A 13,957-nucleotide genomic window follows, 5' to 3' on the forward strand; every position below is an offset into this window, starting at 1 on the left:
AAAATCAACAACAATTCAATAAGATTACAACATAAAAGACCGTATTTTATGTAAATAAAATAAAAAAATCGTAAAAATATTTAAAATTCCGTAAAATCGTATTTTTGTAATTTTTTTTGTTGTTTTTATGTTTTTGTGAAATAATCCCTAAATTAAAATAAGTTTTTTTTTTTTCGTTTTACTTATTTTTATAATTTTCTTAAAATTTTTTGATCAATCATGTAAAAATTCTAATTAAAATTAGTTAATTATTTCACAATTTTGTTTTTTTTTTTTTTGATTATTCAGTGCAAATAAATATTTCCATCAGAATAAAAAACACGTGGTCAGGAATAAACTAACAAAAAAACAAAAATTACTATACGAAAATAAGAAGAAAAAGAAAAAGAAAAAATTCACAAAAAAAAAAAAAAGATGATTCTCCAGTGCTTCGCGCCACAGCAGTGTTTCCGTGCTCCACAAAGTCTGACCAATCGCTTCGTAACACGTAAGTCATCTTCTTCGGAGACCATCTCTGCATGTCTTCCTCCATTATCATCCAAAACCAGAAGAGAAGCTTTATCTCTTTCCTTCATCTCTGCCACATGTTCTTCCCTACTACTCCCTGCTTTACTCACTCCAGCTTCTGCCTCCTCCGCCATATCCGACTTCTTCGAGCTCCCTAATTCAGGTGGCGTTAAGGCTTTAGATCTTCGTCTTGGCTCAGGAGAAGTTCCCTCCAATGGCGACCAGGTAATCTATCTTTGTCTTTTTGCTCATATACCCATCTTATTATCTAGGGTACTGCCATTGAATTACGAGTTTAGGTATTATTGTAAACCCAATTTCTAAAGTTTCCATTTTTGTTAATAAAATTCGGTAGAATGAGAAGAAAGAAACATGTCTGTCCATGAAAGTTTCCAACTGAATTTTCAGCTTAGTATTTCGTCGAACACTTTGAATGCAAGAAAGATATATTTTCCAATATTTTAACTAATTAGGATTTTTCACTTTGACATGTAACAAATCTTGCCACCGAATTTTTGAAGTCGTTAAAGCTTTCTTCTGAACTATTGTGATTCTTAGATTCAAAAACTTCTATCTAATTTCATTCAATTTTACTAACTTAACGATTGTCCTTATATCATATTGTGCTCCTTGAATCTTCATCCACATCAAACTTTCGTTAGCAAAATTATACAGAAGTCCTTAAAGTTAAATCCAACCATTTGATTAGTTTGGGGAAAATTTTTAACGGTTTAAAAGTTTAAGAGCATGATTTGTTACATGTCAAAATTCGGGAAACAAAAATCTTAATTATTCTTTTGTTTTTGGTGATTATATGGAAGTTTCCCATCTGAATTTAGAATGTGGACTTTGATTTTGAAAGGTTGCAATTCATTACTATGGAAGATTGGCAGCTAAACAAGGATGGCGTTTTGATTCAACATATGAACATAAAGATCAAAATGGTGAACCAAGTCCTTTTGTATTCATCCTTGGGTCTGGAAAAGTAAGTTCTTGAATTATTTAATTTCATCAATGTACATTACCACCCAATATTGTATGCAATTCTTGTACATTAATTATTAATTTGATGGGAACCATGTTTATCCAAAATTGATTTTCGTGACTATACAAAAGTGGGATGTTGATTTTGTAAGAATATCTTCTTCAATGGTGTGTTTAGGCAATGAGTTCATAAAAAGTGAAGCTTTGATCAATTATGTGTTCAATATAGACAGTCGCGTCTATCAAAAGCTACTAAAAGAATTATGGAAATAAATTTCAGTTTATTTACTAGTAGTTATTAAATTGTGTTCTATAATCTGGTTTGATCTTGTAATCCAAATAATCCTGTACATCTTTCCCTTTTCGATTAATAAGAAAGTGGGATGTTGATTTCTTGTATAAGGAATCCCAAGGTTTCTGAAGAAATTACAATCAGCAGATTTTGTTGTGTCATTCTTGTGTTTTTTTGACAGTTTATTTCTCAGTTCTGATATTGAAGCAAAGTGATTTCACTACACACATTCACTCACACTCATGATAAGGGTGATTGTTTACTTCAATATCTTGAGTACCTCCGGGGTACAGGTTCACTTTACCTGCTCAATCTCCTACGGGCGGGGACGGGGGCTGCTTTCCCTGAGTCGGAGTTATTTTAGAACGGTCAGTAGGGTGCCTGATCTCAAGCTCAACGCCTCTCCAAGAATATTTGAATAGAAGATCAACCCCCCTAGATATAGCAATCCTTTCAAGTTCCTTTCTATCCGGATAAACAAGGCTAGAAAGTGAGAAAAAAAGATTGAATAAGGCTAATAAGATAACAAATATAGTCATGGTTGAATGGTATACAATTCCTTGTGTTGTTGGAATTATGAAAGTAAATACTCAATCTTCTCTATATATCTCAAAATCTTTTTGTAGGTTATTTCAGGGATTGAAGCAGCTGTGAAATCAATGAAAATAGGTGGTATTCGTAGGGTTATCATTCCACCATCTCAAGGATATCAAAGCACAACACAAGAACCTCTACCACCTAATGTACTTGTTTTCATATCCTTTCATTCTTTCTATTAGTCTTCAAATTTTAGCTATTGAAACCATATCATCAATGAACTTGCTTTTCTTTTTATTTCCTATTTCCTATTTCCTATTTTGCTGTTATTTTCTCTCTTGTCTTACCATGATAAAGACAGCTTTAGGAATGGTTTGATGACTACAAACTACAAAGAATTGCAGTGAAAACATGGTTTTTTTCAAGTTGTCTTAGAAAATTAACACGAGGGGTTATTGCATTTACACTTGTTTATACTGATCAGTGATCCAATCCCAATGTTTTCCAGATTTCTTACCTTCCTATAACAGCTTTTCATCCAATTACTTTTCCAGTTTTTTGACAGGCAGAGATTGTTCACCACCATCTTCAATCCAACTCGTCTCGCCAATGGAGAAGGCTCTACTCTTGGGACACTCCTATTCGACATTGAGTTGGTCAGCCTAAGGCATCAGTAAAGATTTAATGAACTGTATCGGATTCAAATATGTAAGCTATGTAGCCATTGTTAGAGACACTAAAATGATCTTGAAATGAATACTTCTGAAATCACATGTAACAAAGATGGTTATGGTGGGAAATGATATATGCATATACTTCTATTGTGATAGTTTTTTATTCATTATTTTCTCTTTCTGACAGAACAAGAAGCTGTTAGTTTTCCCTGTTCCAAGAATCTGAAACTAACAAAGAAAGCAAAAATCATGGTTTCACAATGAAGTTTCCATGTGAAGGTAATTATTATTCTTGATTTCATATTTGCCTAATGTTAAAGTACATTGAGATTATATAAAACTAGATCTCAAGGCAATTTTGAGCTAGAATTATGCCTGCTGAACCGGTGTTCCTTACACCATTGTCCTGTTACGCTAAGCAAATTCAACAATGACACCTGGTTTGGTTTTCATTGAAAATTTTATGTACATTTTAGACAAACAAATCACTGATTTTTGAAACTTGAAAGGGAAATTTTCAGAAGACTAACTAAACCCTTTAATTTATTTATTGTATAAGGATTTTGAACTATATGGGTGGAAATACTATATGGTTGCACATGTTATTTGAGTATGTTTCAAAATGGCAGCCTGAACTTTTATAGGCAAATAACTCAATCAAAGTTGACATTTCTTGCTTTGCTTTGCTTTATTACATGTTGATGGTTCATATTTTACTAGTCAAACTTGCCAAAAATGTAATAAGTCCAAGTTAGTGGGCTACTATAAAGATCATAACTAATTGAGTATTGTTATTAGGCACTAATAGTGTCTAGCACTATGACGCTCTGCGATTAATTAACGATATTTTTTAAAATTATTATATTAAATTATGTGGGATCCGATACTTAATTGAACTAATAATAGTATGACAACAATAAAGTGCTAGACACCATTAGTGATTTTTAATATTTCTCTAACTAATTGTTGTAAAACCTTACATAAATAATCACATATTAGTATTAATAATGCTCAACACTATTATATATTAGAGTCTTTGTCAATTATTATTAGTAATTTTTTAAAATAAATTATTAAATTAAAATATAGAAAAATCAATACTTAATTACATTAAAAACACCATAAATAACTTTTAGCATTTTTTTCATAAATAATTGTCAATGATAAACTACAATCAATTACTACTACTACTAATCATTTATTCACAATTATTAGCCTAATTGATGAAGTTAAGGTCATCTTGAATCCTTTATAATAGCAAATCAATCCCAAAAACAAGTACAAAATTTCTTTTAAAGACATTAAAAGCACCATTAAAGAGAGCATATATTGAGGAATGGTGTGTGTGAAACTGTGAAATGACATTGCTTTATAGTCAAGCAAGGTGAACTATCAAATCAATTATGTAATTAAGAAACCACCATGACCATGTTCATGCAAAAATACCTAATTACGAAAAGTTGACCAAAACCCACTTTAGCTAATGCTTAAGCAACATATATAAATATATTTGTATTATTCAATAAAGTGATTTAACCTAAACTTTAGGCTCAACTCCACCCTTCTCCCCACTTCACAAACTTTAATACACGCTTCTTATTATGCCTCAAATTGCATAATACTAGCCTTATTTTGAGGAAAAATAATACCCCAAAAGAGAAAAACACCCAAATGAGAAAACTTTAATGATGTTTATCTTTTCATATAGAAGGAAAAAAAGTCAAAATCTTTCTTAGTCTCAAAACTTCATTTCATATAAGAAATAAAGGGTTTTCTCTCATTTTTTTGAAAGCCATACCCAAACCCAAACCTCTCTCAAAAGAAAGAAAACACACATTATTTTTCTTTCTAAGCCTTTTTCTCTAAATTAGAATGCAAAACCAAATGGTACTAAGAAACAACAAAACGACAGATCGTCGAGGCTTCATACTCTACTCCTTGTTCTTCATTTGTTGTCTTTGTGCTTTGGCTTCGATTAATGAAGTTCGTTTCGATAAGTACCTCTTAAAATTAGGTCGTTGTCCTCAACAGAACGACACCAACCATTCTATGTCGTTTAACAACAACAACTCTTCAGACAAAGAAGATAACAAAAACGACGAAATTCGCATACTCATAGGGATATTGACTCTACCTGACCAATACCATCGCCGCCACTTCCTCCGCCTAATCTATGGCACACAATCACAACCGGCTGGAGCCAGAATCGATGTCAAATTCGTCTTTTGCAACCTAACAAAAGAAGACCAAAAAGTCCTAGTAGCATTGGAAATAATGAGACACGACGACATCATAATCCTCGATTGTAAAGAGAACATGAACAAAGGTAAAACCTACACTTACTTCTCTAGTTTACCCGAAATGTTAAACGACACAACAAACAAAGATTACCCTCCTTACCATTATGTCATGAAAGCCGACGACGACACTTATTTTCGACTCGAAAACTTAGTGGATTCACTTAGAGGTGCATCAAAAGAAGACTTGTACTATGGTTATGTGATCCCTTGTCCTAGTATGGACCCTTTTAAGCATTACATGTCAGGAATGGGATACATGGTTTCATGGGATATAGTTGAATGGATTAGGGAATCTGAGATTCCTAGGAATCACTTAGAAGGGCCTGAAGATAAGACTTTTGGTGATTGGATTAAAGAAGGGCATAGAGGTAAAAATAGAATTAATGCTAAATGGTCAATGTACAATTATCCAGAGCCAAGAACTGGGTGTACACATGAACTTTGGCCTAATACTATTGCTGTTCATTTGTTGAAGAATCAAGAAAAGTGGATTAGGACACTTAATTATTTTAATGTTACTCGTGATTTAAAGCCTTCTAAGCTATATCATATACCTTAATTATTAGTACTATATATATAAAAATATACAATTTGTTTATTTTGTTTTTTTTTTCTTTCATTGTTATTAATTATTAATTTGATGGGAACTATATTTGTTATACAAAATTGAATTTTGGTCATTATAATTCATTGTTTTGCCAATTTGATCTCTCTTCTCTCTCTCTTTTCTATTAGTAAGAAAGTGGAATATTGATTTTTTGATTTATTTATAAGAATATTTTCTTCAATTGTATGTTAATTTTAAAAATATCTCATAAATTATGAGTTGAATACATATTTTGTTTAGGAAAAAAGATGAATTTTAATTTGTTGATTATTACTTGGCAAATTGTGTTCTATAATATGGCAAATTGTGTTGATTATTGTTATTATTATTCTAATCTATTTATTTGTACGTAAATCTTTTTCAAATATGTTTAGTTTATTGATAAATGTTAAATTTGTAACGGTCAATCATTTAATTTACGTTTTTATTAATTAATCCGTTTTCTTCAACGGACCTTATTTTTGAATGGTCCAAAAATATTGAATTATGATGATTTAAGATGTACTAAAAACGTTTTGAACATTATTATGACAAAAAAAAGAAAAAACGTTTCTCATGAGATGATAATAAATTAACGTACGTAGAAAAGAAGTAACGGTACCGTTTTGAGGTGGTACGTTTTCTTAACCACAAAAATTAAGAGTGGGACATGTGACTTTGGGTGATTAAAACTTTATGCACATATATCATAATTTATAAAGTAATTCATTTATACAATAAAATCATTTTTTATTATAAATTTTCAAGATCACAAACAAGACACACAAGAGAGTTAATAGGCATGAACTTGTCAATCAGGTCACGAGTCAACAAATTAATTGTTAATTGTTAATAGTCTGCCAGAAAATAAATCTATGCTTTGGAACAGTAAATCTATGCCAAACCAACTTATGGTACTTAACTTTGTCCAGGCAAATAAGAGAATGATAATAGCTTTTCACCTTGTATCTACCCAAGACCCCAACAATCATCATTGCTAGTTTGTCAATACAATCTCTGAGTTTAATTAGCTTTTTGACATACCAACTAGCATCAAAATTAGGAGTCAAAGACCAAAACCCATCGTCTGTAGATACGCCAAATTGATCCACCGATCCCATAAGCAATCTTGTTTGGTACTAACAGGCCAAATATACTTTGTCATCAAAGCAATGTTCCACTTCTTCCTTTTTCAAAAACCCAAACCACTATAGTCCTTAGTCAAGCACACATGCTTCCAAGAACCAAAGTGAAGTTTACTGCGATTTCTATTGCTGCCCATAAGAAATCACGACATAATTTGTCAATTAAAGTATTGACTTTCTGAGGTAATATAAAAATCCCCACCCAATAATTACGGACACCCAACAAGGCAGAATGAATAAGCTAAAAACGACCCACAAATGAAAGATGACAAGTCGCTCAGCTATGTAATTTTTTCTTAACTTTTCTAATAATTCCATCATGGTGACCTCCATTTTGTTGGCCTATGTTGCACTCGCAAGGGAAAGAACCTTCATCCATCTTCGATATCCCAAGCATTTCTTGCTTTCTTTCGTTCCCCCCTTCAAAATGAATGGAAGATTTGGACCCATTTGTAGATAACCCTATGGCTGCACAAAACTCATCAAAAGTTTCTTGGACAATTTTCAAAGAAGGAACATTGCCTTTACAAAACATAACAAAGTCCTCTGTAGAGTAGAAATTAATAAAGTTAAGAGACTTACATATAGAATGAAACCTAAAGCGTTTAGAATGAGAAGCTTGGAATAGACACCTAGTGAGATAGTCAATAACCAAAATAAATAACAATAGTGAAATCTGATCCCCTTAATGTAGCCCATTTTCACCTATGAAGGTTCCAGTCTTCCATTTAACAATAGAGTATACAAGGTACCTTGAGGACAAACTATAATCCATTAATAAATTTTGTTGAGAAACAGAGGCCATTAAGAAGGCGTTCAACAAATTCTGAGTCAATCATATTATAAGTCTTACTTAAATCGACTTTCATGAGACATTTAGCTGAAATGTTTTTTCGAGTGTAGCATTTAAGCAAATCTTGAAAGACTAAGATGTTGTGAGCTAAGAGTCTATTCTTGATAAAAAAAAACCTTGATTCCATGGATTAAAAGGAAGGACCTCATTCAATCTAGACCACATTATTTTAGTATATATTTGTATAAAGTGTTACAACAAGCTATGTGCCTATAATCAATAACTGAAGTCGACGAATCAATTTTAGGTATTTGATATTGTTACTTGAAAAAAAAAATTAAAAATAAAGTTACAAATGATAGTTTGACACGATCAACCCCCTAGACCGAAATAATTAGGGTTGAATCCCCAACCTCCAAACTGTTTTGATTTGTACTCTTTCTGTCAACTTTGGTCTGTTAAGTGTCAAAATAGAGTGCCACTGTGTACATAAGTGTACACATGGCAAAATTTTATTGTCCACCTAATATTAATAATTAAAAAAATAAATTAAAAAATTTTAAAATTTTAAAAATTAGAAAAAAGATTCTCTTTTTCTTTTTTTCTTCTTCTCTGAAAATCTTATCGCATCTATTTCTCTCTCTCTTGATTTCTTCTTCTCTCTTTCTTGTGACCATGGTGGCCCCAACATGAAACTCGAAGCTCCATCGACATGAACCTTCGTTGACCTGCAAAAATAGAGAGAGAGAGAGAGAGAGAGAGAGAGAGAGAGAGAGAGAGAGAGAGAGAGAGAGAGAGAGAGAGAGAGAGAGAGAGAGAGAGAGAGAGAGAGAAAGAGAGAGATCCATATAGGGACAAAGAACACAAAGAAGAGAGACAAAGGTGGATCTAAGATTTATCGGACAAAATGGAAAAGAGAGAAAGAAGAAGAAATCAAGAGAGAGAGAGAGAGGAAAAATTATTTTTTTTTTCTCTTTTTGATTTTTAAAATTTTTAAATGTTTTAATTAATTTTAATAAATTATTAATATTAGTTGGACCAATGAAATTTTGTCATATTTACACTTGTGTATACAGTGACAATCTACTTTGACACTTAATAGATCAAAGTAGACAGAATGAGTATAGAGCAAAACGATTGTGGAGATTGAGAAGTTCAGCCCTAATTATTTTAGTATAGGAGTTGATCGTACCAAACTCTAAAGTTTATGAAATTTGGCCCCAAAGTACAAAAAAAAAAGGCTAATTAGGATCCCCGAAGTTTGACATGGACCAATTCATGCCTTCTGAATTTTTTTGGCCGTTAAAAATTCCCCCTGAACTATTGAGATTGTTAAATTCAAGGACTTTTGTCTAATTTTAGTAAATATTAAAGTTTGAGGGATATGATTTGGTAGATATTAAAATTTAGGGAGCATGGTTTAGTACATAAACAATCACTGAAACAATAAAATTGAATGAAATTAGATAAAAGTCCTTAAATCTAACAATCTCAATAGTTCAAAAAAAATTTTTAATGGCAAAAAAAATTCAGAAAACATAATTTGGTACATGTCAAAGTTCTAGTGAAAAAATTCTAATTAAAAATATTGAAGTCAACATCAATAGCCAAACAGTAGGCGAGTCTATCCAAACACAGGATCCACTAAGCCAACGCTGTTTGGGGATTCCCGTTATCGCCAAACCCAAACACACCCTTTTCTTCTTCCCCTTTCTCTCCAAGTCCTCTCTTTCTTCTCACTGATCTCATTTAGATCCAATCCAATTTCCTGTCACTTTCCCGGGAAAATTCCCACAACGAAAACCGTAAACATTTTCCCGGAAAAAGAGAAAAAGAGATGTCACACGGCGACACGGTACCGCTTCACCCATCGTCTCAATCCGACATCGACGAGATCGAGAATCTAATCCACGCCAGCGTCCAATCGAGTTCCGCCACCGTTCTCCCAGCCAGACCACCAAGCCCTCCTAGGGCTTCGATCCCGGTCTCTTCATCCCCATTCATACAATCCAATCTTCCGCCTACGCCAGCTCCTCCGTCTTCTTCCACCAATAAGAAGCCGCCAACTGTCCCCATTGCGCCTCCGCTTCCCACCTCGACCAATGGGAACCCTAGCATTGCCTCTACCGGGTTTGGTTCGGCTCCTAACACGCTGACAGAGCCTGTTTGGGATACGGTGAAGAGGGATCTGTCGAGGATCGTGAGCAATTTGAAGTTGGTTGTGTTTCCGAATCCGTATCGCGAGGATCCCGGAAAGGCATTGAGGGATTGGGATCTTTGGGGTCCTTTCTTCTTCATTGTGTTTCTTGGTCTTACACTTTCGTGGTCTGCATCGGTTAAGAAGGTGAGGTCTCATGAATTCTGAGTTTACCCCAATTTCATAATTTGTGATTGCTCAAGGTTTTAAATCTTATCATTGAGATCATTTTGGGTTTTTGTTTCTAATTGTTGTTACAAAATTTAGACTTGAGTCATGAGAGGAGACTATAATTGTAGTGATTTAGAATTCATAATTCTATTAAGTGATTTGTGAGAGGTAGGTTGAAGGTTATAGGGTTTAATGGGAAGGAAAGGAATACAAGAAAGTGTATCTATATATGTATGCATGTATGTATGTATATTCATGACTTGGGTGGGATGTGATATGGTGTTGAATTAAACAGAACCATTGTATGAGGTTGCTTGTATTGCATGCATTTGTGTTTTTATTAAGACTCTTTTCCATTTCAAATTAGTGAGTAGTGTGATTCTTATAATTTAGGGAATTTGTAGTGAGCTTTCAGTTAGAGCCTCATGCAACTATGCAGAAGTATATATTGGAGATAATTAGGAGATTTTTTTTGTAGGACTGTAGTAGATTCAATCTTTGCCTTAAATATAGAAACATTTTGTGATAGACTTAGAAGTTGGTATGACTATACAAGAATTTCTTGAAAGTCTGACTAACATTCACATTGCTACAATGTTGTAAAATCAGTGAACTTTAGGTAGTTGTTTTTATTCCTTTGTACAATGACACAAATATAGAGCTTTAAACTCTGATCATACGGCTATAATTTGGGTTGTGAAGGAGATAACGGTTTGGTTTTTGAACTCTTAGCTATATGGTCTTATTTTGAAATTCTAAAGTAGTTGGAATGAGTTTGATAATTGTGAGCTTATGAAGTTGTTTCATGATAAGATGATTTGACACAACAAAATACCTAGAACTTTAGCTGCTGAAAGGACTAAGATTGTTTTGAAGTTTGAGAATATTTGATATGATAGTTGGTAATCAAAGGGCTTTGTTTTCTTTTACATGTTTTGCGCATTTTGCTTGAAACACAGTGGTAATTAAAAGAATCTGTTATTGCCGTCCTTTTTTTTTCTCAAGGCACCTAATGTATTAACTGATGTTTGTAGCGTAGAGTTTGCTAGACACAAAGGGTATGAGTGGCTTCTTCTTTTTCCCTTTTTTTTTAATAATGTAGTTCGAAGGAAACTGGTCAGCTATAGAATCGTTTGGTGATCTAGTTATCTTGTTCTTGCCTGAGTAAGTGATTTGGCCATTTTTTTTCCCGGTGAAACAACTTAAAAGGCTCAGGTTATAAATGGCTTTTCAAATTTTAATTTATTTGTGGAACTCATTTTTTGATTTTATTTGTAGCCTTGCCTGAACCAAACTTTGTTTTTTCAGTAGCTTCTAATTCTCAACTTTGAGAAAATTATAGCTCCAATCCTTGTTTGTGATAGATGTAATATTATGAGGTTGCTAGAGTTTGTTAATGCAACTGTAAGGAGATTATAGCAATGCTTGTTAAACCATTTTAAGAGTTAAGTTGGTGTGATAAACCCCTCTCCATATGCATTGATAATATAAAGGCCCAATTAAAGTTATACGTCCCACAGTTTGTTTGTAGTGCATATTTTCTGTATTAGTCTCTTTTAGTGGATGATTGAAAACTTAGATCATTATTTTATTACTGAATCAGATAAGACTAGAGTTTTATTGCTATTAAAGACTTTCTCCAAGTGGAAGGGGTGACTGCACATGTTGTGTTAGCCTGCATTTTAGTATGGGCTGGGGTTCAATCCCCGTGGGACTAACTTCTTCTTCTTCTTCTTTTTTTAGTCCAAACAAAAAAATAACATCGATTTTCTTTAGTCCAGTTACAATCACATTTTTTAATGAGTCAAAATTACGTATGACAAATCTTGTACCAATTTGTGTTTAATATTAAACTTGGCACATTATTTTAAATCCTGTAAAATAGGAGTGAGCTAACACTTTCAACTTTATTAACTTCTTAAACGATGTATGAAAGCTTGAGTGGTTGGACACAAATTGGTACATTTTTTTAAACTCTTTTAGATATTTGATTTTTTTTTTTCTTTTAAACATGTTTATTTCATATTTTGAAATTTTAGATTTTGGATTTTCGGTAGAAGTACTTGGAGGTCCTCAAAGTGTTGGTTATCACAGTTTGAAATGATATTAGCCATTTGAGGTGGGGTTTTACTGTAAATGGGACAGTGCCTTAAATCTGAGGCTAGGCCAAGCCTCTCTCTGATCTTATGGAATTGTGGGTTTTAGTATGTCTCGTGTAAATTTCTATATGAGCATTTTCATCTAAAAAAACAATATGAAAATTCAATTCGGTTTATTTAGTGGCTAAACTAAACTTAAACAAGCAATATTTTCTAGTCCTTCTATATCAACTAAAATTGCTTATTGTATATCTGTAGTTTCTCTGATTTCATGTTGATCTTCAAGTTCAATATTGACTGTTGTTTGTTCTGAAGACTTGAGAAAATATTAGAGTGGGGTTCAAACTTGTTTCCATTTCAAAAATGCAATGCATTGGGTGTCACGTACGATAGTTTTAACCCCACTAATTAATATAGGTGCATGCCTCTGTCTTCCTTGGCAAGTTTCAAGGATCTGTTTATGTGTTTTCCTGCAATTCCTAAACTTGAACAATGCTGTATTATTCAAAGAATACATTCTTTTTGGAGAGCAAGTTTCAAAGATAAATCACATTTAATTGGTGCAGTAATGTGTTTTTACTTTGTTCTGATGCTCACTTATAATTAGCAAAAACTGCTTCACAATTTTTTTTTGTTGAGTATTTTATTCATCTATTATTAGCTCATAATGAATATCTTTCTACCCTTTTGCCAGTCCGAGGTTTTCGCCGTTGCATTTGCTCTACTAGCTGCTGGTGCTGTAATTTTGACACTGAATGTACTACTCCTGGTAATTGCTTCTCACTCACTCATATTCATTGGCTTGATAGATAATTTCTACTTCATTATTCAAATGCATAAAAACCAATTCATTGGCTTGTGTATTGGTTTCATTTTTAGTTTGAGAAATCTTGAGAAATGAATGTTTGTTTTTCTTGTTGGGAAACTATGGTAACCGGCTGAAAAACTAGATCAAGAACTTTAAACCTTGCATTGATTCATGATCGAACGACTGACTTTTTTAAACACCAGGGCGGGCATATAATTTTCTTCCAGAGTCTGAGCCTTTTGGGGTACTGCTTGTTCCCTTTGGACGTTGGGGCGGTAATCTGCATGTTGAAGGACAATGTGATAGTGAAAGTAATAGTGGTATGTGTGACATTGGCATGGAGTTCTTGGGCGGCATACCCTTTCATGAGCTCGGCAGTCAACCCGAGGAGAAAAGCCCTTGCGTTATACCCAGTTTTTCTCATGTATGTATCTGTTGGTTTTCTTATCATTGCCATTGATTAATGATGCTTTGAAAATCAGTACTGAAATGGGGTTTGAAACAAAAATTGTTGTTACATAGAAAGTTCTTTTTTTTTTCTTTTTGTGCTGAGTTAATCTTCTCTTTCGTGTCAACTGTATTTTTTTGACTTCTTGATATGTTTGGGAACTCAATTTGCCTAATAGAAGAATATACTAGTTTTGTATCAAATCTTATTAAAATCTCCTCTTTTTGTATGTTTTTTTTTGTTCTTTCAGTATAATATTTTTGACTATTTAGGATTTTTCTCCCGAAGTATGATTAATGTATTATTGTGTTCTTGAACTATTCAGAATACTGTAAAGTAGTCTTAAGTTTTGTCTTACGTGTCATGTCAAATAGAATGATAACGTAAATGTTTATGGCATTATAATATAAGTGTCC

General features: G+C 33.0%; 3 protein-coding genes across 3 annotated transcripts; all 3 read left to right on the forward strand.

The window, feature by feature from the left end:
• The first annotated feature begins 380 nt into the window (after positions 1-380).
• On the forward strand, positions 381-3,523 carry LOC115724577 (peptidyl-prolyl cis-trans isomerase FKBP17-1, chloroplastic). The gene is made up of 5 exons (XM_030653895.2): positions 381-732; positions 1,370-1,492; positions 2,410-2,526; positions 2,875-3,028; positions 3,182-3,523. Exons 1-4 carry the CDS (start codon positions 415-417, stop codon positions 2,995-2,997), a joined length of 681 nt encoding a protein of 226 aa, XP_030509755.2. The 5' UTR covers positions 381-414; the 3' UTR covers positions 2,998-3,028; positions 3,182-3,523.
• Positions 3,524-3,668: 145 nt separating this feature from the next.
• Positions 3,669-6,171, forward strand: LOC115724576 (uncharacterized). Its single transcript, XM_030653894.2, has one exon. It carries the CDS (start codon positions 4,867-4,869, stop codon positions 5,851-5,853), a length of 987 nt encoding a protein of 328 aa, XP_030509754.2. The 5' UTR covers positions 3,669-4,866; the 3' UTR covers positions 5,854-6,171.
• A 3,256-nt stretch (positions 6,172-9,427) lies between these two features.
• On the forward strand, positions 9,428-13,744 carry LOC115725591 (protein YIP4b). The gene is made up of 3 exons (XM_030655169.2): positions 9,428-10,162; positions 12,980-13,054; positions 13,297-13,744. Exons 1-3 carry the CDS (start codon positions 9,656-9,658, stop codon positions 13,555-13,557), a joined length of 843 nt encoding a protein of 280 aa, XP_030511029.1. The 5' UTR covers positions 9,428-9,655; the 3' UTR covers positions 13,558-13,744.
• Positions 13,745-13,957: the final 213 nt, after the last annotated feature.

Source organism: Cannabis sativa, chromosome 6 (genome assembly GCF_029168945.1).
Source record: "Cannabis sativa cultivar Pink pepper isolate KNU-18-1 chromosome 6, ASM2916894v1, whole genome shotgun sequence".
Lineage (NCBI taxonomy): Eukaryota > Viridiplantae > Streptophyta > Magnoliopsida > Rosales > Cannabaceae > Cannabis > Cannabis sativa.

What these genes read in the sequence shown, in the direction of transcription:
- LOC115725591 (XM_030655169.2), top strand. Translation starts at nt 9,656, where the DNA reads ATGTCACACGGCGACACGGTACCGCTTCACCCATCGTCTCAATCCGAC. An exon ending in GGTCTGCATCGGTTAAGAAG is followed by an intron (nt 10,163 to 12,979) that starts GTGAGGTCTCAT and finishes CCCTTTTGCCAG; the next exon opens with TCCGAGGTTTTCGCCGTTGC. An exon ending in CACTGAATGTACTACTCCTG is followed by an intron (nt 13,055 to 13,296) that starts GTAATTGCTTCT and finishes TTTAAACACCAG; the next exon opens with GGCGGGCATATAATTTTCTT.
- LOC115724576 (XM_030653894.2), top strand. Translation starts at nt 4,867, where the DNA reads ATGCAAAACCAAATGGTACTAAGAAACAACAAAACGACAGATCGTCGA.
- LOC115724577 (XM_030653895.2), top strand. Translation starts at nt 415, where the DNA reads ATGATTCTCCAGTGCTTCGCGCCACAGCAGTGTTTCCGTGCTCCACAA. An exon ending in TTCCCTCCAATGGCGACCAG is followed by an intron (nt 733 to 1,369) that starts GTAATCTATCTT and finishes TGATTTTGAAAG; the next exon opens with GTTGCAATTCATTACTATGG. An exon ending in AAGAACCTCTACCACCTAAT is followed by an intron (nt 2,527 to 2,874) that starts GTACTTGTTTTC and finishes TTACTTTTCCAG; the next exon opens with TTTTTTGACAGGCAGAGATT.